Consider the following 25,269-nt stretch of genomic DNA (forward strand, 5'->3'; position numbering starts at 1 on the left):
TTATATATGCTGTAAGGAAATTAGAGACTTACAAGATCCAGTCTATCTATTCGGTGGTAAGTAAAAAAAAAATCTCTACAGATTTTCATCTCCATAATTTATTAATTAGCTAAATGTGGGGGAACCTTTTTAAAGCATAAGGCCAGCCTTAACATTCAAAAAATCAAGTTAATAACAACAAAAAAAGAAGCGAGCATCTTGGACCACTCCCCTAAGCAGTAAGCACTACACAAAACGGCCACGATGAGATAATAAATGTTATGATGGGTGATTGATCCAACGACCAACGCCACCTCTGAATCCAGAGTTAATGCTTATCAAACTCTTTTTCTTATCTATCATCTCTGTGTTTACATATTCCTACATATACTTCTATATAAAAGGAGCAAACCAGATTCAGAATTATCACTTTGTGTACTGTGATGAACATGATTTTCACTTTTATTTTTTGAGTTTTTCTGATCGTTTCATAAAATTGTACTTCTTGCTTTTTTATTTATTAACACCATTCATTCTATAAAAAAAATCTCATCCATAAAAGTCAGAAATATCGTGTCTCAGCAACAACTTTTCTGATGGTAAGTGGGTCATATATTCTTCTATCTTTTTTATTTAACACAGGATCATATATTCTTCTACCACACACTTGGGTTTTGCTTGGGTCATGCATACTTGTAATCTTGAGACACTTTTAAAATTCCAACAGTTAAAGATTGCAAAACCTAATTATATAGGATATCATTATTTATCTATCGGTTTACAACCCAACCCACAAACCTGAATCTAGTAACTATAGAGAGCATATTTTTGGTACATACGTAATCTTAATTTATATATTATCTTTTGTTGATAGTTCTCCCAGTGCAGGCCCTTGGGGCAAGCTAAAAAAGCTCAGGCTTCCAGCCGATTCCGTTAAATAAAAGTTTCTGCCATAAATTTTATAAATGTCCTTTACTCTGGTACTAGAGTATCTTTACTTGAATCTGTTCATAGGCCACCAGGGTTCATCTTATAACAATTTATATCTTCGTTTTTATCTAGAGTGGCCAGTTTTTTTTGTTCTTCCTTATATAGTCTTCAATATCTCAAAACCGGCTCTGAGTTCTCCATATTGATTATCTATCCATTTCATTTTTGAATCTAACCATTTAAGACGAAACGTAGATAAAACTTTTTTGGACTATATATATGATCAAGGGTTTATACGAGTGTAGAGGAACTATGGTTAGTTAATTTGAAGCATTTAAACATCAATTTTCCGGATATTAGTTATGGCTCCGGATGTATATACTTACTATATATGTAGTTTAGGAGGCGGACTGTACAAATATACAACCATTTTTGGTACTTTCTGTCTGCTAAATCGTGTATGGAACAGTCATTTGGAGCCCAGGAGTTTAAGGTTCAATTAAACTTATAGATTCAATGGTTTTTGTTGTGCAAAGACAGAAGAAGAAGAAACTAGAAAGAACCTTGTGATAGCCAAACCTTTTGCGTTGGAAGATGATAAAGATTCTGAGCACGCAGCCTCCAATGGCATCCGTCGGATTCTTAGCCTCTTCAAGAACGTCCGCCTTGGATCTGATCTCACCAATTTTCAGGTTCAAACAAAAAACTTGTTGAAACGAGTCTTATTGATATATTACAGAGCAACCACTGGAATTATGATTACTAGTTTTAGTACTATAATTTGATAAAATATCCATAATTAGTAGTAGCTAGGCAGCAGGCATGATGCATGAAAGACAGTGAACCCAGTCAGTTATGAAGACAATACCGCCCCGGGATCCATAGTATTAAGAGTGTAATTTTCGAAATGTTTTTATAAGTTCTTTTTGTAAAGAACAAAATATTTTTTAAGAACAAAATAAAATATACATATATTCTAAATGTTTTTATTTTATAGTATGTTTTATATCTAAACTTAATAGCATTTTATACAATAAAAATTTTTTAAAAAAATTACGCTGAAATTGTGTGTGTTTTAATTATTAAAGGATTTTTTTTTTGTCTGAGGAACCATTTTTTTTGCCCTCCTTATTTATTACATTATTTCCCATTGTTCATCCTTTTTAGATTTTTACTTTTGAAATATTAAATCATGAATTGTCGTTCTGTATAACAGCTGAACATTTATATTTTATACATATCACGTCATTTTTCAACACATTCATTGAAAATTATGATTACGATTTTTTTCCTTTAAAACTTATTAATCATACACCAAAAGAAATCTTATTAATCATATTCTTTGAACGTAAAGCTGCCACCTCAGCTGAACCAACCAAGATCACAACTTCAATGTTATGGCGAGATGATCTACAGCTTCTGCGGTCAGGATCTCATGGGAGAATGCAGCCGTCGTGATCTTGCCATTGAACGGCTCAAGTCGGTGGTGATGTGGAACATCTCCACACTCCGTCCGATAGTCTTTGGCATGTCACCGTACAATCCCGTTCTTGGCGAGACTCACCACGTCTCCCACGGTCACATCAACGTCCTCACCGAACAAGTATAACCTTATTTATTGCAATCTTAACACATAGTGACACCATGTCACGTCAAATATTTTTGGTTGTTAACTTGTTATGTTTCAGGTCTCGCATCATCCTCCAGTGTCGGCACTTCATGCGACTCACGAGAATGAAAATATTGACGTGACATGGTGTCAATATTTCACTCCTAAGTTCCGTGGTATGATCTTTTCTTTCATCTCAAGTATCTCAAAACAACCGTTTTTTTTTTTTAACAACCGGCTATTTTACTACGAATGTGATATGGATAACCAAACCGGAATTGAACAACAACAAGACGAAGATCCTAAAACGTTCTAAAGAATCTGAAAACAACCGTCAATGAACACAAACAACTATAATACATATTTTTATAAAAGTGAAACATTACGTCTTGGCTAAGAAATCTAAGTCTAAATCTAATTTATGCGTGTATTCATGGTTAATAAGGTGCTTACGTAGACGTTGAAGTAAAGGGCAAAAGGACAATGAAGCTTCTGAATCGGAAAGAGACTTACGAGATGGACCAACCAAGACTTGTTGTAAGATTCTTACCTGCTCCTGGAGCTCACTGGACCGGAAAAATCAAAATAAAGTGTCCAGAGACTGATCATGAAGCTGAACTACACTTGATCTCTGACTCCTTCATCGAAAGATTCAAAGGCAACAACAATAGATCAATCAAAGGAAAGATCTCTTTGACTTCCTCTGGAGATAAGCTCTACGACATCTTTGGCCACTGGGATAGGCAAGTTTATGAATCATAACATTATACGCTGTAATGTTACTAACATCCAATAATGTTTCAGAACGGTAATGGCCAAAAATCTGAAGACAGGTGAGGTCGAAGTTATATACAATGCTAAGGAGAGTATCTCAGGACTCAAACCTCCAACTGTGAAGAATCTGAAAGAGGTAACGGAGACCGAGTCTGCGATGGTGTGGAGTGAAGTAAGTGAAAAGATACTGAATAAAGACTGGGAAAGAGCAAGAGAAGCTAAGAAAGCTGTAGAGGACAGACAGAGAGAGTCTCTGAAGCAGAGAGAGGCTTCTGGTGAGTCATGGGTTCCCAAGCATTTCTCAGTGGTTAGAAACGGTAAAGACTGGGACTGCACACCAGTACAGCCAACGGTTCCTCGGGCTCCACTTGTCATCACAGAAGCACAAGAAGAAATCATGAACTGATATCAAGATTTCAAGACTTTAAGCTTACTACTATGTCATGTAACATATACTTATTGATAGAGACTGAACCAAAGTGAAAATCGCAAAATAAAACTCTTTTTTAACCAAAACTTTCTGCTCTAATTGCGTATAAGCGGCTTTCAGTTTCACCAAGAAACATCAATTTCCAAGAATCATTTCAGCTTTTTTTCCAGAAAATTTACAGTATCTAAAAGATCCAAGAATATAATCAGGTCCAAGAATCGGCTCAAGAATCATCTCTCAGGAAGCTGTGCTTGTGTAGTTAGGGAAGAGGTTGACCAATGTGTCAAGAGCATCAGGATGAAACTTCCTTGCAAACAGATAACAAGGCCGTGTGATCCCATTCCATGTACAAGGCCAATGCAGCTCATCTCCATGCTTCAAAAACCACAATTAAAAGTGAGAAAGAAAGAGATAACAGAAGGCAACGAGAAAGAAAGTTTCAAGAGCATACCTCTCCCACACTTGTGACGTGTGTACTCATTTCCTCAGACTGCACAAGCGCAAATCAAGAAAAGCAGAATAAGAAACTAATTGTGAAAACTAATTTTCAAAGAGATTGCGTTTCAAAACATTACCGTGACATTTTTCATGAACTCTAATGATATCTCATTTGCTGTGTAAGTCTTTGGATGCCACCTTCGTTCAGACCAATCAACATACGTTACTGACCAGTTGGAGATCCCCATGGGATCAAGCATCTGAAAGAAGAAGAAGAAGATCCACCAAATAAAGAAAACGTTTCAGCATCAAGAAGGCTTGAAAGATTGCAAAAAGATGTGGGAGGGATGTTAAGAAGAATATCCTCACACTGAAGAATGTTGGCAAGTAATGTTCATCTGCAATACAGTTCTTGTCTGCCTCTATCCCTGGCTGAAATTTTCAGAAATTTTCTTGTCAGAATCAGACCTCAGAACAAAGAGAACTGAAAACTTTATCAACAAGGATAAACTTACACCACAGTACTCGCGGAATTTTGAGTAGTAGAGACCATCAGCCATCACTATAATAGCGTGTTGTCGCTTCATTGTGAACCACTGATCATAAGAAAAGACGAAATTTACATCATAAAGGTGGCAAACATACTAACTCAGACCTACATGATCATTAGAGATTGAAGCTTTGTCTTTACCTGAGCACCCTTTCTAAAATCTTCCTTGGCAATTTCAGGTAACATGTGTTCCATATGTCTACCAGTACCATGTGGTCCAGGATCCACAAAACTTGAGAAACATAGAAAATTGAAGCTTGTGTCATTAATGGATAACTCTAAAACTTTTTTTTCTTTTGATTTAAATGATTAATGTACCTCTCAATGAAGCTGACGTTGGAGTGCAGCAAATATCTATAGGTGTAGTCAAAAGTATGCAACGGTATACAACTGCAAAAGAAAAATCAAGTTGATGTGATTTTGATTTTGTGCAAGAAAACCTTGATGACTCAAGCAAGAATGAATCATTACATATTTACATGTAGGTTATTGAATTTAAATACGTTTTTCTTTTGGATTTATTTTATTAAAAATTTCAGTATTTTATTCAGTTTTATTATTCAAATGTATTACACATTACCTCTCTGAAAGAAGAACAAAATGTTGGTTGTCAGGATCTTCAAGAGCATTAACAAGTAACCGCTTCTCAGCATCAACCATTGAGATTCTCCCCCAAGTGACCTCATCACTATGAATCTCCCTATCAGAAAAGTGACGGCTGATATGGACTGGCCTTTCCTTTGACGGGTGGATGTAAATAGAGAACTTCCCTTCATGACCCTTCACAACACCAGATTATAAATTAAGACCGGAAAACACGGAGAGATTAAGTAGTGTTTCAAACTAATCTTTAAAGAACAAGACTCCTTTAGGAAGAAGCAATCAATAAAAAATGCACGTTGTTCCCGTGATTCGGGAAAGTCCAGGACATTCCTTAGTACTCCTCCTAGCTATCACTCTCTCTCTCACACGTACGAACTTAACAAAGTTTTAAGTAAGTTCTCCGACCAAACTAAAAAATCAAAAACTACAAATCTCAGATTCGCTTTCCAGCAAAGTATTAAAATGAACTTACTTAACACTGGAGACACTGTAGCGAACTAAAGAGTCAAAATGCAGTTACCTGGATAGTATCGAGCTGAATCAAAAACGGTAGAATGCAGAAAGACAGAGTCTTTGTCCGAACCCAGATCTCAGAAAAAGTGGACTTTGATCTAGGGAAAGAAAAGTAAAGAACCCAGAAGAGTGATTCAACGAATATGAGAGGGGAGGTCGAAAGAGAGAGAAATCAAAAGAGAGCTTTTTTATTTATTTATTTATTTAGCTTTAAGTAAAGACGTTTAATTTTGTTAAAACTTAAAGTACATGCACATGTTTATTGTTAATGTCAATACGATTTCGAGCCTTTTCTTATATAAAGAAATGAAGAGACTTTTTGCTGAATCAAAAACAAGTCTTAAGTGATCGAATTCGAAACAAGGAGAGAACATTATTAAATACAGGTTTTCTAGTTTCTCCAATAATTTCTCTTAATATTTTGTTATTAAACTAGTCAATAAATATTCTCCAAATATTTCTATTTTGTGTTGGATTTGAGTTGGCTTCACGACTCTGGAACCTTTTTAAATTTTTTTAAGAAAAATAAGATTCTGCAAGTGGATATATAAATAAACGAATTTAGCTCTGTCATCGCACTAAACTCCTAAGGACAGTCGCCGGTTGTTCCTTCCACGACGGCGACGTTTCTGCTTATTGACATTATTTATTTATTTTTCATACTGCTTCCTAAATTAGTTTAGTTTGCTGTTGATGTACTAGATTATTCAAATGAAGTTTGTTGTTGATACAAAACTAAGACTGACTTTTGAAGCAGTTTTGCGTTCAAAAGAAAAAAGAGACTTTTGAAGCAGTTTCCCAAAACAGGAATGCGTCTCACGTACTAAAGGAAGTGTCCTGATCATCAGGAGCCAAAAATATACAGATCCATCCATCAAAGAAAAGAGTTGTACGTAAAATGGAAATCTGTCATACGCATGACCTATCGTTCTGCTTGGAGCCTTGGACAATAAGCAGAACATGTTACCAAAATGAAAAACTTCTTAGTTCAGATGGGCTTTGGATCTTAGACCCATTTTCATATTGGGCCAGGAAGCAGAACGTGTTACTAAAATTAGTTTTCATCCTAGCACTTGAGCAGCAAAACTCGAACTTGAAATCTTGAGGTGTACTTTCTTTGGATCAGTCCCCACTACATCAGTATATTTAATGAAGTTGTTTAGGTCGATAATAATTTTATAGAAAAAAACAAGCAGACACTTATTTTCCCAAAATGCAATAACCATAAATGAAGTATGGTTTCCATAACCTTGGATGGAAATATGGCACGGAAGATATGGTCATATCCAACGAAAGAGAAAAAGGTATGAATGCTATTCAGAATTGACCCCAAACTATGAAATCGATAATGTCTCCAGGGTTTGCACAAGTGTTGCTTTTCCTTTTTCTTTTTTGAACATTAGGTTTTGCTTTTCTTATTCAGCTATAGTTAAAGGTCTAATGAATTTCATTTGAGTGGTGAATGAGTGGTTATTGTTATTGCTCTTCTTGTGTTTTATAACTATTTTTTTGACCGAAGATTGTAGCGTTGGGTTTTATCTGTGGAAAGGTCTCAACTTTTGCCAACTCTGTGTAACAAAAAGCTAACTGTGTCAATGACAATGAAAAAAAACGTTAGTTATATTAACTGTATTTTTTTCTTTTGGTAAAATAGTATTTTGAGTTAAGATTTCGTTTGGCGTGGTTCTTTAATTTACCACCACCTTTGGATATTTGAATTCTGTTAACTGTATTTGAAGAAGAAGAAGTTAATTTTAAGTCTTTTTTTCCTCGTTCATATATAAGTTCCGAATGATAATGTGTGGTTGTAATAGTTATGTAGAGATTTTTGTTATTATTCACGGTGGTGTGGTGCAGAATTAGGGTTGGGCAAATAAACCGAACCCGAAAATCTGAACCGAATCCGATCCGATAAAAATGAATCCGAACCGATCTGAACCCGACATAAATACCGAATGGATCATGTTTTTTGGTATATTGGGTTATGGGTATTATCCGAACCGAACCCGGACCTAAATAGATATCCGATAGAACCCGAAACATTTAAAATCACAAAAAGAACTTCTATCAAATATGCTCTTAATTCTTAATATGTATCCAAAATACTTTAAGATATTATTGAACTTCTAAAATAATTATCTGTTACATGAAGGTTGATAGTGGAATGTGGCGGTTGATGCGTGAAGTTTTTAGATTTTGGTTATGTTATTATTGAATAATGTTTCTCATTTCATGAGAACTTATTTTTTGTTTTATGATTTTATTTATATGGTTTTCTTTCTATCACTAACTATGTTTATCTTTCGCTTGATTTTGAATGATCACGTTTGATGTTTTTTCTTATTTTTGAATCGATTTTACTTATGTTTTGGCTATTAAAATATGTACAAATCATGTATTTTAAATCCAAAGAACCGATTTCATTTATGTTTTAGTTACAAAATAGGTACAAATCAGGTATTTTAAAACCGAAGAACCGATTGGGACCCGAACCCGAAAATACAATGGGTTATACCGGTTCTTTGAAGATTTACTAACCCCGACCCGAATCCGATAGAACCCGAACCGGTCCCAAACCGAACTTTTATATAACCCGAATAGGGTTGATTTTGATAAACCCGAAAAACCAAAACCCGAATAGATAAAACCGAAACCCGATTGGGACCCCGAATGATCATGCCTATGCAGAACGGTTCGTGACCGTTTGAATCCATAGTTCTATAACAACATTTCGAAATAAATGAAAAATACAAGTAATAGTTATACCAACATTTTGGTTAACCGAGAATATGCTAAAAAAAGTCAAAACTCCACAAACTTCGCGGAAAAAGAAAGGACCAAACCAATGGGTGGAAATACACATTTTTATTTTTATTTTTCTTTTATTATTTTGCTTTTGTTGCCATTATCAGGAAAAAATCAAACATTTATAAAAAAATCCCACTGACCAAGCCAAAGAAGGTCACTTTTAAAGTTCTTATTAGAAGAAACCCTCCTCTCTTCTCTCTCTCTCTCACGACTTAAAGTAGCAGCAGAATCTAGGGTTTGTTAACAGTGAATTCCTTTGGATTCCACCCCTCCCTTCCTGGTAAGAACGAATCATCATTCAACCTCTTCTCTCCTTCGTCACTCTCTTCTGCTTGTTAAGTAAAAAGCTAGGGCTTTTTTCATTTTCATTTTCATTTCCGTACTACTTACTTACATACACTCTGTTTCTTCTCTTTCTCTCTGCGACGAGCTCTACTAGATATGTCATAATAGTCTTTAAAGCTTTGTTCTTGCTTTCACTTTTTCACTTCTACACTTGTTAAACTACTCGATTTCGAATTATTTTTATTTTTTCTGCTGATTTTTCCTTGTTTAATGTATATAATTGAGGAAAATAAGTGTTTTTTAATTATTATTATTACAAGCCATGTATCTCTTCTGCTTTATTTGGTGATTAGTTTGTTTAAATCTCCCTTCTTGTTCTTATTGTAGAGTAACCAAGAAAAGCAACAACCTTTTAAGCAAATGGCAACTGAGAATCCTATTAGAATGTCTGGGAGCAATGAGAGATGGTCTAACTCTGTTCCTAACCGAAGTGGAAGTGCTCCTCCGAGCATGGAGGGATCTTTTCGAGCCGTTGATAATCTATTGTCACGGCAGGGCAGCTCCGGTTATACTAACCTGAACCGCACACCTTCTCCACCTGTCTATTACCCTGCTCAGTATCATCAGTTCGTAGACAATCGTGTAGGTAGTAGATTGTATAAAGTTAAGTCTCCAGTTCACTTGTCCCAAGGTGCACTTTCTACTCACAAGGAAGTGTCTGAGGATGAAAGCTCTCAGCAGCTATCTGTTATTAGTTTTTCCGATATGACAAATGCTGTGGAAGAAGAGTTGAGACAGGTTTGGCTTACTCTTCTCCAAGTTCATGTTTTTTTTATGCTCCAAGGCCTTTGATAAGTTACATCTGAATCTCTTTTGGTCACAGGATGATAGTAGTGAGTCTAACTCTTCAACTGGTGAAATGAACATAGCGGATGAGAGTGGTAATGTCTCGGAGACATCAGATGATGCTGCTGTAGTGACTAGAGCTTCCGCTGTCACTGAGAAGACTCCTGATGAGTCAACCATCATCTCTAAGATGAAGAATGTCAACATATCTGGACCTGGAACGCCCAGATACCCTCGAGAGCCAAGGAATACAAGGCCAGAAAGGCAGGTTTTTCAACAACAAAATAATCTAACATGGGTTCAAGGTGGCGGCAAAATGAGTTATCATGCGGTTAACGGGACCGGACAGTTTCCTTATGGTCAACATGTGCTTCAGTCTCCAGGATTTAAGCCTCCTCCTCAGCTTTACGTTCCAACTCAAACGGCTTACGTGACTTCACCAGCGCAAGTCTACAACATGCAGTCTCCTCCTGTTTACTCTCCTCAATATGGTTATGGACCTTACACTAACATGAGCCCACACCCACAGTTCATACCTGGAGGATACCCTTCACATGGTTCCGTTCCGCTTATTGTCGGTCCAAGTGCGGGAGGTGAAATGCAGTATGCTCAGAAGTTCTATGCTCCACAGGGCCAGCCTTCGTTTCCAGATCCTATGTATATGCAGTACAGTCAACAGCCATTCGGGCAGATGGAGCCTCCTAGGGGGTACCATAAGAATGGTCCTGAGCCTCAGAAGTTTGTCCGGGGAATAAGGGGGCCGCCGAGTAACTCTAATATGGGTAGAATGGGTCTTAGTTATCATGGAGTTCAGCCAAATATGGGCATTATGGTGCAGTATCTGCCTGCACAGCCCGGTGCTCCTCTTTCACCCGGCTCTCTTCCCTATGTAGAGGCATCATATCCTGGGTGGCAGCCACATGGCAATGGTCCGAGGTTGTGCAATTTTCTTGAAGAGCTGAAGTCTGGAAAAGGCAGGAGGTTTGGTTTATCAGACATCACAGGGCACGTTGTTGAGTTCAGGCAAGTTTTTCACGAGTCTTTGTCTTTGGTTTCTTCTCAATTTAACTTTACTAAAACCTTCTGTTTTCTTTTCAGTGCGGATCAGCACGGGAGCCGGTTCATTCAGCAAAAGCTTGAGCATTGTAATCCAGAAGAGAAAGCAGCTGTCTTTAGGGAGATTCTCCCACATGCTTGCAAACTTATGACTGATGTGTTTGGCAATTATGTCATTCAGAAGGTCTGTTCTTACTTGACCTTATGTCTTACAGTGCTTTGTCTGTTAAAGTATCCCTTTTCTTGATTATTTGAAATATCTGTTTCAGTTTTTCGAATACGGAAACCCATCACAGAGGAAGGAACTCGCTGATCAACTCATGGGACAGATAGTACCACTTAGTCTGCAGATGTACGGTTGTAGAGTGATACAAAAGGTACAAAAAGTCACTACTATACATTTTGTCTGGGGCTTGTGAAAAATTGTTTAAATGGTTAACTGATGGGTGTTAATTTGGTCTGGTGTTTAGGCTCTTGATGTCATAGAACCTGATCAGAGAGTTCGTTTAGCACGTGAACTTGACGGACAGGTCATGAGATGTGTTCGAGACCAAAACGGAAACCATGTGATCCAGAAATGCATCGAGAATATCTCTGCAGACAGAGTTGGATTCATGTTAGCTGCATTCCGTGGTCAAGTTTCCTCGCTCTCTATGCATCCTTATGGCTGCCGTGTCATACAGGTACTAAGAAAATCAATTAAACGACTGTTTTGTTCCTTCTCCTTATCTTAGTTTCTCTCATTATTACTCTATTAACAATTCATCTTCACGTTTTTCTTTTCCCTTATGTATAGAGGCTTCTGGAGCGTTGCGCAAATGAGCATCAGTGTCAGTTCATCACCGAGGAGATACTGGAATCTGTATGCGTCCTTTCCAAGGACCAATATGGAAATTATGTCACACAGGTATGTCACACCATTTAAATCTTTTGTAATCGAATTTGAAATAAACCAAAATCCCACAGTATGACAACCAATCACCACTAAAAGCCAGTGTTGCTATTTGGCAGCATGTCTTGGAGAAAGGGACATCTAAAGAACGTGAGAGAATCGTGAGGAAACTATCAGGGCACATTGTGCAGCTTAGCCTACACAAATTTGCATCAAATGTTATAGAGAAGTGCCTGGAGCATGGTGGCAGAATTGAGCGGGACCTTATTATCGAAGAGATTGCAGGGCCCGACGAGAGCTATGATAGTCTATTGGTGAGCAAATGGACAAAACCTGATACATTTTTATCTAAAACCGATAGGATATTATTAACTGTAAGGCAACCTTTAACAGATGATGATGAAGGACCAGTATGGAAACTACGTGGTGCAGAAGATATTTGAGACGTGTACTGTTGAGCAGCGTGCAGCATTGTCCAGCCGAGTCAGGATGCACGCTTCTGCTTTGAAGAAATACACATATGGCAAACATATTGTTACTCGTTTAGAACAGCCCTTTGCTGAAGGTACTGTACTACTAACTTCCTCAACTTCAACTAAAGAGCAGGGTGAAGTACAGAGTCAGATAGAATTTGTATGCTAAAACTGATCGCTCACAATTGACATGTGCTGATGTGCATAAGACTGAACATGCTAGAAATTATCAAATATGCCGGGTGCTGTTTCATTCAGCTGTCTCTTTGTTTTGCAGGAAGCCGAGAATCGAGGCGATGAATGGCTCTTCTGATTCAAGGCAAGTGGCTGACTGAGATTTAGTTGATGATACAATTGGCTTTTCATAGAAGCTGGAGATTCTCTGCATTGGAAATGTTAAGAGTTGACAATCATTGTGGAAGCAATTGGTTGTGAAGAAGAAACGTATCAGTAGATTGTGTGGGCATGTTGGTAAATATTGAAAAATGTATCAGTAGTACTGTAGCTGGTTTGTGGATTCATCAAAGACAATTCCAGAACTTTTCTAAACAGTATCATTACTGATTCCATGCTAGTCGTTATACAGCCTAGTTCCATGAATTCACATCTTTTGCCAACAAATTTTTTATTCCACATAGAGTAACTTATATCATAAATGGACTGGAGCCAGATTCCCGAGATGCCACAAAGTCAGCAACCTGTATCAGCCGAGGAGATTAAAAGACAGTTGTTGGTTACATGTTACATGCACTCCTTTCTGTGCCAGACAAGTTCTAGCAACAAAATAAGTTTTCTATAATAATTTCAAAGGTCATATATATCGGCCAAAACTATAACTATGTAGACATGTAGTATAACAAAATTTGTCATGGAGGTAATGTACATTTGTTGAATTGTATACATTCACTAGAGTTACAACATGGCGAAGAAGATAACCCCAAAACGTAGCCCCTGATAAGTCAGTTCACGTTGCTATCTAACTCTTGCAACTTTAGAGCCATTTCCGGGTTATGTCCAGCCTCTAGGCTTCTGGCAAGTGACCGTATAGCTCTAGAGATCAACTCTTTTTTCTGCTTCTCACCAGAAGTGCTCGTGCTGCCTGATCCAGATGCATTGTCTTCCTCCTTCAGTGTCACACACAATCCTCTTAACCACTCCTCTAGCAAAGAGGCTTTCTGTAGGGTTTCCAACAAAAAAGTTATGTCATTACTTTAAAATCTCGCAAATGAAAAGTTATGTCATTACTTTAACAATAGCTGCCAGTTTCTTACTTTTAGAAGAAAATCTGTCAACGCTTCACAACGACCGCTTGAAACTAAGCTAAGGAGATGCAGCATGGTCGAGGTTAACTGAATTTAAACAACCGCACTTGAGATTAAATCATTCATCAATAACCTGAAATTACGCCAACAAGGTTTTACCTGATTCTCAAGTGATTTCTTATATTTGAAATTTGTTGGAGTCGTCTCTCTGTCGGAATTGAGATTCTGTAAAGTATGCCACACACCTTTGACAACATCAGGGAATGATCTCCCATAAGCTGCAATTACATTATGTGTGAGGGAATAATCAACCAAACAGTACAATCCCCAAACATTATGAAACAAAAAGCGACCTTGTATAATGTTATAGCTACAGAGGATGGGCAAAAGAGGGTTTAGTATCAAACTAACCAAGTGGGGTTACAGGAACAGCTAAAGCGGCAGCAGCTTGTATTCTTATCTTAAAGTTCGATGCATCACGAAGCAGCAATAGTAGAATGCTAAAAACACTTGGAGTCCTTCAAAAAGAAAAAGAGTTTGTAATGGTAACCGAGAGAAGTAGCTTAGGTATTAGAGAGCTAAAGGATGCATACCAATCCATATCTTGTAGTTTCACTGTCTCGTTGGAGAATAAATTGCTTAAGGCATGACAAACATTCCATTGAACCTGTACCAACCGAACCACATTGATACAAACCAGATCAAATCGAATATATTTCTATATAAGACATCTTTTATCAAACCAAACCAAACCAAATCAAATTAATTATATTTGAGTATGGTAAGCTTTCTCTCAAACCAGTTTAGGCCAACTCAAACCAAAACTGATTGAAACCCAAATGCTCACATCCAGAAAACCCAAATACCTTAACATTACCAGTAGTAACACAGGAAAGAAATGCTTGCACGGTTCTCTCCAACCAGCTTGAATCTACCGCATTACTTGTCATGCATCTCAATTTTACATATTTAGAAATACTCCCCAGTGCTCGAACTGCATTGGCTTTGACCTTACAAAAGAATTCCGGAAATGATGATGATGTCAGGTAAATATACCAAAACCTACTTTGTGCTTCATAGATAAAAGTTTCTGCAAGCCAATGTCGCCAGACAGAAACAAAACATTTGGATAACAAGTTACGGGGAAAACAACTAATTAATTGTTTTTAGAGTAATTTTTGGATTGGTGAGCATATCACTGAGCAGTAGTAGTAAACTAATAAAAACGAAATGTTGGGAGCAATTTTCATTACCTTGTCCCCATCCTCAGTAAGGCGCAAGGCATATTCTATTAGCGAGTCCACGACTTGTGAAGTTGTATTTGATCCTACTAATGAGAAGAAAGAAAAAGTAAAATCCAAAAGTTGTAACAGCGTCTAATTATAACTTCAGCATTAATACCTTCAACGGACGTATAATTGACACGGTAACGTAGAGCTTCGCATACATTGGCCAAAGCCCAGGATGCTGTTACACGCACCTGAATTGAGAATCATAAAACGCATAGCAATAAGAAAAAAAGTGAATCTAAAATGCATGGCTCATGAGAGCAAATAAATGAAAGTCGGTAATGCAATACCGAAATCAAGGGATCGCGGGTATTCGCTTCAACAGCCAGGATAAACTTTTCATATATCCCAATACTGCATCAACAAAGTTCCTTAAGTTCTCGACCACGGATACCAAGACAGTAATAATTGGAGACACTCAAGAGAATGGGTTAACCTACCTTAAAGAAGTTTCTGGAAAACATGAAACTACACCAATAGCTCGGCAGGCTGCTGATCTGACTGAAGGTGATTTGTCATGCAATGCAGCGTTTATCTACAAAATAAAGGACGTCATGCACATATACTATACACTAAAGTCGAGATAGTTAAATTCCAATCCGCAACAAGGCTCAAGTACTTACAATTGATGAAGTAACAAAGTCCCTTTCCTGCTGACTGAAAGAGACAAATACGGATGACGTAATACCAGCAAAGCAAGTGACCACAGTGCTCCTCACCTTCCAAACATACGAAGAAATTTAAGACCGCAAATATTATGCAAACTACAGCAACTGCATGTATGATTGAACTGTTATTTGTTAAGTTTTCAACCTACCACCGCAGAACCACTGTGTAACACCAGAACAATATGTTTACGAATAGCCTCAGACCATTGGTAACATCCTGCCTGAGAGAATTGCTCTTGAGCAATTTCGGAATTCTCAAATCCATATGATGGTGCAGATGAAATTCTTATCGACCTTATGCAGTCAGATGTAAAAGGTGTATCAATTATTCTATCAAAATGAAGATCCTCATTTCCCTTAAATCCAGATATTGCGCGAAGGCATCCATCCAAAACCTACATGCAATCATGAGTAAGTTCTTATTGCACATGTGGCCCTAAGATATCCCTTAAACTAACTATGAATATGCTACCAATCAGCAATGGCTTATGATTCAATAATAGAATTATATTATTTCAAAATAGAATTATTTCAATTCAAGTTTTCGGTTGTTTTGGCTGGAGGAATCTTAGCGATGACTTTATCTGGTCCACAGAGTCCTCCTACCTTAATAGCAGCTGTGAGAATTTTATCCCCAACATATCCAACAGGCTCTTTAACTGAAGCCTTCCATGTCTTTGCAGGATCTTCAACAACAGCAAACTGCAAAAGTTTATACACGAGGACAGAGACCCGTTCCCAACACGCTGACACTATTGTTGGGTAATTGAGAGCCATAGCTCGGAGGACCTGCGCAGTAACCATATTATCTTTTACAAGGAAATGTAGCAGCTATCATAATCAAAATCTCTACAAAAGAGCTATAAATTTGGCTAGAATAACGTTAAACTAAATGCCAAAAAAAAAAAACAGTCGGCATATCCCTCAACCATTCCCCGGTGGCATAATATTCTACCACATCTCACCCTCATTACAGAAACGTTTCAGAAAGGTTACAGTGTTCTTAATGTAGAACTGCAGTCCAGATAGCACTAATCCGCCTAAATTTGTTATATGCGTCTATCCTTCTACGTTTAAAAGAACTGCTTTTAAAGGGGTAGGAACCCACATAATACCTGAAGAGCCTCAATGCATGTAGATGCATCAGAATATTGCTCAGCAAAACGAAATAAAGTAAAAATAACTCCTGACTTCCTTTCACTTCCGTCGAATCCTGAAATGAGTTCAAGAAAGAATGTCAAAATCATAATGAGATAATAGTCGCAATGAAACAGGAGAAAGTTATCTGATAAGGTCAACCTGCTGATGCCTCATCCAAAAGCATACTATGTACATTCATCTGAGGAGGAAAGGTAGAGAATGCAGCTGTCAGGCATCCTATTGCGGCAACCTGTACAAAACGTATCACAATATAGGTATGACATTCAAAGGTACAACTTCTAAAGAGAAGAAGCTTATCAAACGAAAAAGCATCTTAAAAGCCTGAGTTCCTAGCTCGCATAACGCACCATCTAAGTCAAAAATGGGAAGGGATTGTATTGCTGTGAGTTATGTATTGGGGTTCGAGAGCTAAGAATCCTCTATTAAAATTTAAAAGAGTCTCAAGGTGTAATTATTTCCTTGGATGACTGAATGAAGTAAGATTTTTAGTTTGTTCTTCCCACAATAAAAACTTAAGATCGACGGGAATAGGAAACCAGCGAAAACAAACGGACAGATTTTATTAACATGATATGAACTGGGAAAACATAAACAGAGACGAAATTGTCCCAAGACATCCCTAGACCTTTGTCCAACGCCTATACCGTCCAAAGAAATACCCATATTTTTCTCCTCCTATTACTTCCCTATGTCTAAAAACTAACGTATGTAACTAAAACTAGTCTAAATCCCACATGATTTAGCCAGTGGAAACTAAAATAGTCCAAAGTACTCTAGGTATTAACACATGAATTCATATCTCCATCATAGACCAAGACAACAAACACATAAAAAATGAGGAGAAGAAGGCACAAACCAGGAGACCAGTTTGATCATTTTTGAAGGGAAATCCCTCATTAATCCTAGCGTGCAGAGACATTATAACTTTTGGCAGCAATTCTCCTGGCATTCTCGAGTAACTGAAAATGAGAACCAACATTAAAGAACACTAGAAAAAACTCATACAAAATACCAAAATATTGGAAAATGTTTAAAAAGAAAAAGCATCAGCTAAACGGGAGCTGGGTCTACGCACATATCATGAAGCTCAAGCTCTTGCACTTAGTCAAAGATAAACCTTAACAAAGAGCCACTAAGGTCTTTTCTATGACAGATATCAAATACTATTATAAGGATACTGCAATACTTATAAAACAAAGATTATTAACCATGAAGAGCTGACAGGATAAAACACAAAAGAAATTTACTTACGGTGTGCTCGATATCAGCAGCAAGAGAAACTTGAACAGCTGAATCAACAATCTACCATGGTTATCACGGTGAATCAAATGTAGAATGCCTACAGCCATATCAAAGGAATAAAAGATCTTCGTCAAACAAGGAATAGCTAATAGCCAAGCCAGAATGAAAAGAGAAAGAAAATTAATGTTGTTGACGTACCTGTGTGGAGTTGCATTAATACCAGACCAAGGGAATTTGAGAGGGGCGTGAACGATCCATACTTAGAGGATTCCTTGTACTCTGCTACTTGAAGGAAAATAGATGAAGCCCCATCCATCATGGTGGAAAGAGCTGACGCAGATGCTATCCTTACCTAGACATTGCAAAAATAAACCAAAAAGTATTCTGTCGGGACTAAGCAGTCACAAAACTGAGCCACAAATATAGACCTCTAAATATATTTGCTTAACCACATAAGATGTTGAGACTATAAGAATAGAAAATCGAAATATGCAGCCTCGATGACATAAAAAGGGATAGGAAAAAACACCTTCAAATGAGGATCAAAAAGCAAGCAGGTCATAAGAGTAGCTTCAAGCTTCCTGTTAATGATCTCAGAGAGTTTAAGGAGACAAGAAAACATAACGATACCCTTACAAGAGATGTTGTAGGTAAAAAATTTACCTTGGCTTTAGTACATCATTGGTTGGCACGAGTGTCATCCACTGAGTGGTAAATGACTTTGAATCAGCTTGGCAAAGATCCTTAACAGAAGAATAAAAAACTGAATAAGTAACAGCCACTGAAAATTTTAGTAGAATACTAGAATATGAGAACCACATAAGAACAAAACATTGTTACTCGCCTGTATGCAAACAATCGCAGCTATCCTGACCTTAGAGCTTTGGGCGCCATAAGAATCCCTAATGGATCCGTCACTGTCACTAAAATCAGAATCTGATAATATAACATCAGAACTAGCAGAATCCTGAGCAGACAGGCGTCGCCAGTCGCAAGACTCTGGAAGCTTAGAATTCAAATCATCCCTCTTGCGCAAGTGGGGTGGCCTATAAGGAGTATCATTGGCGTTCTTACTTACTCCAGATCTCAATGGGGAAAGCTTGACATTTAACTGATTATCCTTGCGAACAACATCAGGATGAGAGAACTGAGGTGGGCCATTAAGTCCAAAACCGAAAAACATTCTCAATGCTGCTATGAAACTTGAGACCTGCAACCTTACAATTTCTGGTTAAACAACGCGGAAAAGTCTGCATTTGTTGTTAAAACCATAACATCACTTATATACGGATATGGCGATAAAAGGCTACCAAGAACCAACTTACATGATCAGAAACCGGACATTTGATATTTGTAAGGACCACGTGCACACAGTCAAGAAGGCATGAATAGAAGCTGAAGAAATTTAAGAAAACAATATTAGCTAAGGGGAACAACAAGTCTAATAAACCCCCAAAAAAGGAGTAAACTGTATTCTCCAAAAAAAACAAAGGCATAGCTGTATGGCCCATAAGACGTACCGCCACATAGATCGATCTTCGACAAGCTGGCCCTTGGATGCTAAGACGTCCATTACTTTCCTTAGAACCTATATCAAAATGTACCAGCTTGAGTAACAAAGCATACCTATTATAGAGATGAGAGGAGAAGTGAAGGGAATTGAATACCTCCAGCGTGGATTGGCAGACGTCATTAGGAAACAAAGACCCAGACACAGAAAAGGCCCCACCAAACATGTCAAAGGCAAGAGCCATGGCATCCCATAGACTCAGCAATTTCTTCCCAGCAGGGTCTTGATTTGAGCAACCATAAGATGCAACTAAATCATGGTGTAGGAACGGAATAATGCGCAGGACAAACTTGACAAGGTGAATATTCTCCGGATGGGAGCTATTTCTCTGGTACAGAGCGGCCAAACGTCTGGGAAAAGGAAAGTGAAAAGTCAGCAAGAGAAATTCAATCAGAGAGTGAGACATGATGTAACCTTAGAGTCTCGAAAGATTGGATCACAGGTTCGATTCTGGAGTAATATGCAGTGGAAGAGGGTGAAGGCATTGGTTGGCGCAGAAGAAACTCCAAGACACTAGCAAAAGAGTGAAGAAGGAGCGGCCACGACGATGAGTTTTGTTGCAGAAGTACACGAGCACAAACATCGTGTATCTGGATTTACAAAAGCAAATAGAGTTAAGAAGAGCGAGAGAGCAATAGAAGAGAGGTGGAGGAGAGGACGCACCAGCTGGAAAGTATGAAGAGAGACAGGGATCCAGACGGGACCATCAGCTTTGGAAACCAAATCGAGAAGGAACAAGCAGTCAGAAGTGAGCTCGTGCGGTGGGAGGAGAGAGACGGCGGAGAGAAGGGAATCGGAGTGAGAGAAGATTAGATCCTGAAGCAACTGAGGAACAGGTGGCTGTGGAGTGGTTGAGATTTCGTCCCTGAGAGAGAGAAACGCTGTCCTCCACTTTCCCGCCGTGAACATTTGATGTGATGCAGTGGAATCGAAAGGCAATGAGGGCTTATTAAATGGGGCTGCCTATAAGTTATTAGTCTTTCTTTCTTCTCGTCCTCCTTAGGAACGGCTGCAGCTTCACCAGCACCACCTCCACCGACAATCACCTGCTCCACAATATGAATTGATCTTAAAATTTGATACAAACAGAGTCACAAGAATTCTCAGTGCAAGGCACTAAATTGAATTGTACTAGTTTAAGATCCATGGAACACTACAACACCTTGTAAGAACATCGCAAGTCAAGAAACACAAAAAAAGCTGTAACCTTTATGCATCCACTGTTAATGTTTTTAGCAATCACAACTGATAAAGAGACTATGATTCGTAAGGGGCAAGTTTAGATCACAACCTAGTTAAACGAGATCATGTGAGAACACTCACCTCATCTACAGACATAAACTTAGTCTATAAACGGTGAAAGAGAGAAGCGTGATCCAGCAATCAACCGAGAAAGAGAGGAATTTTATATACCTGACTGGCACACGGCGGAGGTAGGGCAGAGATGAGAGAAATGAAGACTGAACGCCGGCGGATGAATCAGAGAACCTGTAAGAACTCAATTTCTCCCTCGTGTTGCTTCGCCGATCATTCTCCGCCGATGTTCCTCCGCACCAATGTGTATACTGATACTCCCATCTTCTTCTCTGTTTCAAGGCCCATTATTGAATAATAGGGCTTATATGGGTCAATTTGGAGAGCTGTGAATTTGTTGAATTGCAAATCTTTTTTCGGAAAATATTATATGATTTCACTATTTTTTAGATTTTAATCTTTTTTTCGTAAAAGATGCATGGATAGTTTTAATTATCTTGTTTATGGTAGGAAACCAATTTTAAAAAAAAATCTTTTGGTCAAGAAACCATTAACTTAAGGGCTTAGTTAGCATGTGAAACAAAGATAATTCAAAAACATGACACGTTAGTTTTACTCGAGAGATTTAATGTGGGACCAGTAGATATTAAATTAGTGATTTTATGTTCATGTTGTTGATATGTTACTATTTTTTTTTGTCAAGTTGATACGTTACTATTTAAGTTCAACGATTATTGACATAAAAAATAATTTAACATGGCAATATATGTCATTGAGCCGGAGGTGACGGAAATCTCTACTAGTAAAAGGGAGCTTTTGAGGCTCCATAGGGCGTCCACATCAGCGGAAAAAATTTATCCCGAAAGATGACACGTGGCATAAAATATAGTTTTATAAGGGCGTCCACATCAGCGGAAAAAATTTATCCCGAAAGATGACACGTGGCATAAAATATAGTTTTACATTTTAATATTAATTATTTTCAAAAATTGTAAAAAATATGTAAACATACAGCATTAAAAAATGGAAAAACTACATTAAACATATGTAAGATTACTATTTTTCACTTAAAAAAAAAGACAGCTTATCTCCATAATGTAACATTACCGTTTTATAAAAAAAAAACAAAAAACATTATATATAATTTCGAAAATAATAAATATAAGTAAAACATACAACATAAAAATGGAAATACTACATTAAACATAAATATGTTTGACTATTTGTCCAAGTTCTTCTATTAAACATTGCCGTTTTACATTAAAAATAGAAAAATACGTAAAGATTTAAACATCTATCTTAAAATATAAAATATAGACATTAACTAAATATAAAGTATAAAAAAGAGAAATACTCATCTCTACTAATAAAAGGGAGCTTTTGAGGCTCCATAGGGCGTCCACATCAGCGGAAAAAATTTATCCCGAAAGATGACACGTGGCATAAAATATAGTTTTACATTTTAATATTAATTATTTTCAAAAATTGTAAAAAATATGTAAACATACAGCATTAAAAAATGGAAAAACTACATTAAACATATGTAAGATTACTATTTTTCACTTAAAAAAAAAGACGGCTTATCTCAATAATGTAACATTACCGTTTTATAAAAAAAAACAAAAAACATTATATATAATTTCGAAAATAATAAATATAAGTAAAACATACAACATAAAAATGGAAATACTACATTAAACATAAATATGTTTGACTATTTGTCCAAGTTCTTCTATTAAACATTGCCGTTTTACATTAAAAATAGAAAAATACGTAAAGATTTAAACACTATCTTAAAATATAAAATATAGACATTAACTAAATATAAAGTATAAAAAAGAGAAATACTCAATATATAAAAAAATAAATAATAAGTAAATATTATAAATATATAAATATATGAATTATATATACAATAATAAGTAAATGCACAATTTTTTAAAAATGGAAAGAGTATATTAAATATTAAACATCTATCTTAAAATGTAAAATATAGATATTAAGTAAATAGAAAATATAAGAAAAAGAAATACACAACTTAAAAACAATGGAAAAAGTATATTAAGATTTAAACATCTATCTTAAAATGTAAAATATAGATATTACGCAAATAGAAAGTATAAGAAAAGAAAATACACAATTTAAAAAAATAGAAAAAGTACATTAGTATTTAAACATCTATCTTAAAATGTAAATCAATCTTAAAATATAAAATTATTAGTAAATAGAAAGTATAAGAAATAAAAATACACAATATAAAGAAAAATAAATAATAAGTAAATATATAATATAATCTCGAAAGATGACACATGGCATTAAAATATAGTTTTACATTTTAATATTACTTATTTTCGAAAATTATAAAAAATATGTAAACATACAGCATAAAAAAAATGTAAAAACTACATTAAACATATGTAAGATTACTATTTTTCACTTAAAAAAAGACGGCTTATCTCCATAATGTAACATTACCGTTTTATAAAGAAAACAAAAAACATTATATATAATTTTGAAAATAATAAATATATGTAAAACATACAACATAAAAATGGAAATACTACATTAAACATATGTAAGATTACCATTTTACATTTTTATTTTAAGAAAATAATATGTAAACATACAACATAAAAAATGAAATTAGCAAATATTTGAATCAAAAACTTAAATATCTAAGATATTAGTGGAAAATGGAAATATATTATGTTTGGATGTAATGTTAATGGAAATATATTAAGATATTAAGCGGCTTATCTCCATAATGGATGTAAAATCAAAGAAATTCAGCTTTTATTCAGATACTCAATATATAATATCTTAAATTATGTTTTAAAAAATATACATAATTTATATATATAGATTAATCTTCCAAACTTAAACTATTATATTATATATGAATAATGTTTTTAAATAAAAATAATTTCTGATTAAAAATAAAAATAAAAACAACAAATGTTTATTTTCAAATAATGGATGTAATTTACATTATACTATCATTTAACAAGTATTAGATACGTTTTGATATATCATTATTTTCTATTCCCAGAAAACAATAAATTGTTAAACATCAATATCATCTAGGTTAAGTATACGAACAACAAAAATTCAAACATCACAAAAAATATTTACATAACCATTATAATACAATAATTTAATCAAAAATACAATTAAAAAAATATTAAAAAGAATAGTTATATACTTAATATTTGAAAATAAAAGATATTTTTGCTAAAATTGTACTTACCTGGCCAAGGAGATCGACCATCTTTTTACGGATCGATCGAATGTTGAGCATGTGGTCGATCCAAAAATACTCTGCAGTTTAATAAAATCTCTAAAACATTTATTCCAACACTCAAAAGATAGTTTTGCTAAATATGATAACTAAATAGCCAATAAAATTATAAAAAAATATTTAAATAGTAAAAAATATGTTAATTTAACGTGTTAAAATTTAAAAATAAATTTTAATTATGACATGCATTTTAACATTTATATAAATATAAATCATAGCCTAAATATAAATAATTTAACAACTTAAATTAGAAAAAAATAAAAATCCCGGGCGTAGCCCGAGTTAATCCCTAGTCTACATTATAATGAACCAGTTTCAAGACTCCTCAGCGTGTCACATCAACATTTTATAAGTTATATTTTAAAAGAAAATGAAAAAATGTCAAGTTTATGGCTCAAACTCGGGTTATTGACATATAAACACCAACATTTATACCACTAAACTAGATGATATTTTGTATATTGATAGCCGAAACTAATATATATTTATGAAGGTGAAAAGCCCTTGCTTCTTCGACTTCCCCTAAGGGTCGGGCCTACAAGTGTATTATGAGTTTTATTTTTAAATAAGATTCATTACGTTATATGAAAAAAAATTCAACTTTGCAACAATTATAGTTTTCCAATATTGTAAATTATCGTCATTTAACATGAGTTAGGATTCTTTTCATCATTGTCTTAGACAAGTCTGAGTTACAGAGTTGCGCCGTGTGTTTGTTCGTAATCTATTTTTTCACCGGTGAACTTTTCATCTCCCCATCTTAAATCGCTTGATCATAAATATTCATGATTTGTAGCCCCTCTGTAAACCCTATATATATGATTCTCATCTTTGATGAACCTAATCTGCATCTCCACAAAACTCATTGATTTCTCTTATCTTTAACCATCTTCTAGAAAATGTCTATATCTGCCTCTCCAGTTCCTCAAACCGGCATCCCCGACGTCTATCACTCAACCTTCGAATCTCTCCGTCTTGGTAGTAGTAGTCAGAACATAGTCTCTGGCCTCCTCCGCTTTTGGAATTCCCTAAACTTCAAAAAAGACAGGGAGTTTATGGGAATCACAGTTCTCTTCCTTGATGAAAATGTAAGTTATTCTTCGATCTATCACACTTATTTAACATAATTGTTTTTAATTGGTTTTCTCATTCTTTGTTGAATAATATTATTTGTAGATTCCGTGGTTTATGAGTTTATTCCCGTTAGACGTGCAAATCATTACATGCCATATTTGAAAGCATGTTCCATTGTGAAAGTCGATCGTTTTGAGGTTGTTAGGTGCACAAGCATGTACATGATAACTTATCATCCATTCCTCATTCGTTTCATCTCACCAAC

The 25,269-nt window shown here is 35.8% G+C and overlaps 4 protein-coding genes across 9 annotated transcripts; 2 read left to right on the forward strand and 2 right to left on the reverse strand.

Moving 5' to 3' along the window:
• The first annotated feature begins 334 nt into the window (after positions 1-334).
• LOC106444734 (oxysterol-binding protein-related protein 4B) lies at positions 335-3,808 on the forward strand. 2 transcript variants are annotated; one of them, XM_013886182.3, is made up of 6 exons: positions 335-578; positions 1,446-1,601; positions 2,264-2,512; positions 2,598-2,694; positions 2,964-3,261; positions 3,323-3,808. In XM_013886182.3, the coding sequence occupies exons 1-6, from the start codon at positions 576-578 to the stop codon at positions 3,696-3,698; spliced, it is 1,179 nt and encodes a 392-aa protein (XP_013741636.1). In that variant the 5' UTR covers positions 335-575; the 3' UTR covers positions 3,699-3,808. The 2 variants fall into 2 exon arrangements, with proteins under 2 accessions (XP_013741636.1, XP_013741644.1); XM_013886190.3 differs by having other exon boundaries at positions 355-578; positions 1,450-1,601.
• LOC106360382 (glycosyltransferase BC10-like) lies at positions 3,773-6,309 on the reverse strand. Its single transcript, XM_048742187.1, has 9 exons — positions 5,834-6,309; positions 5,291-5,490; positions 5,029-5,100; positions 4,852-4,942; positions 4,676-4,756; positions 4,530-4,592; positions 4,298-4,420; positions 4,174-4,212; positions 3,773-4,097 (listed from the first exon to the last, which is right to left on the reverse strand). Exons 2-9 carry the CDS (start codon positions 5,368-5,370, stop codon positions 3,960-3,962), a joined length of 687 nt encoding a protein of 228 aa, XP_048598144.1. The 5' UTR covers positions 5,371-5,490; positions 5,834-6,309; the 3' UTR covers positions 3,773-3,959.
• A 2,429-nt stretch (positions 6,310-8,738) lies between these two features.
• On the forward strand, positions 8,739-12,786 carry LOC106365557 (pumilio homolog 6, chloroplastic-like). 2 transcript variants are annotated; one of them, XM_013804983.3, is made up of 10 exons: positions 8,739-8,914; positions 9,307-9,717; positions 9,803-10,788; positions 10,864-11,005; positions 11,091-11,198; positions 11,292-11,504; positions 11,618-11,728; positions 11,833-12,027; positions 12,107-12,278; positions 12,464-12,786. In XM_013804983.3, the coding sequence occupies exons 2-10, from the start codon at positions 9,340-9,342 to the stop codon at positions 12,484-12,486; spliced, it is 2,328 nt and encodes a 775-aa protein (XP_013660437.1). In that variant the 5' UTR covers positions 8,739-8,914; positions 9,307-9,339; the 3' UTR covers positions 12,487-12,786. The 2 variants fall into 2 exon arrangements, with proteins under 2 accessions (XP_013660437.1, XP_048598158.1); XM_048742201.1 differs by having other exon boundaries at positions 9,803-11,005.
• Positions 12,787-12,960: 174 nt separating this feature from the next.
• LOC106365555 (HEAT repeat-containing protein 6) lies at positions 12,961-21,004 on the reverse strand. 4 transcript variants are annotated; one of them, XM_048742195.1, is made up of 27 exons: positions 20,792-21,004; positions 20,042-20,424; positions 19,793-19,968; positions 19,476-19,728; positions 19,329-19,396; positions 19,134-19,203; positions 18,653-19,018; positions 18,472-18,551; positions 18,338-18,389; positions 18,007-18,160; positions 17,818-17,905; positions 17,423-17,525; positions 16,705-16,795; positions 16,521-16,618; positions 16,012-16,194; positions 15,555-15,800; positions 15,361-15,456; positions 15,178-15,272; positions 15,028-15,091; positions 14,850-14,928; positions 14,702-14,775; positions 14,315-14,458; positions 14,042-14,115; positions 13,860-13,966; positions 13,608-13,726; positions 13,458-13,535; positions 12,961-13,361 (listed from the first exon to the last, which is right to left on the reverse strand). In XM_048742195.1, exons 2-27 carry the CDS (start codon positions 20,285-20,287, stop codon positions 13,146-13,148), a joined length of 3,420 nt encoding a protein of 1,139 aa, XP_048598152.1. In that variant the 5' UTR covers positions 20,288-20,424; positions 20,792-21,004; the 3' UTR covers positions 12,961-13,145. The 4 variants fall into 4 exon arrangements, 2 of the variants coding, with proteins under 2 accessions (XP_048598152.1, XP_048598148.1); XM_048742191.1 differs by having other exon boundaries at positions 14,702-14,778; XR_007316976.1 differs by having other exon boundaries at positions 13,266-13,361; positions 14,326-14,458; positions 14,702-14,778.
• Positions 21,005-25,269: the final 4,265 nt, after the last annotated feature.

The sequence above is a fragment of the Brassica napus genome, chromosome A1 (genome assembly GCF_020379485.1).
Source record: "Brassica napus cultivar Da-Ae chromosome A1, Da-Ae, whole genome shotgun sequence".
Taxonomy (NCBI): Eukaryota; Viridiplantae; Streptophyta; class Magnoliopsida; order Brassicales; family Brassicaceae; genus Brassica; species Brassica napus.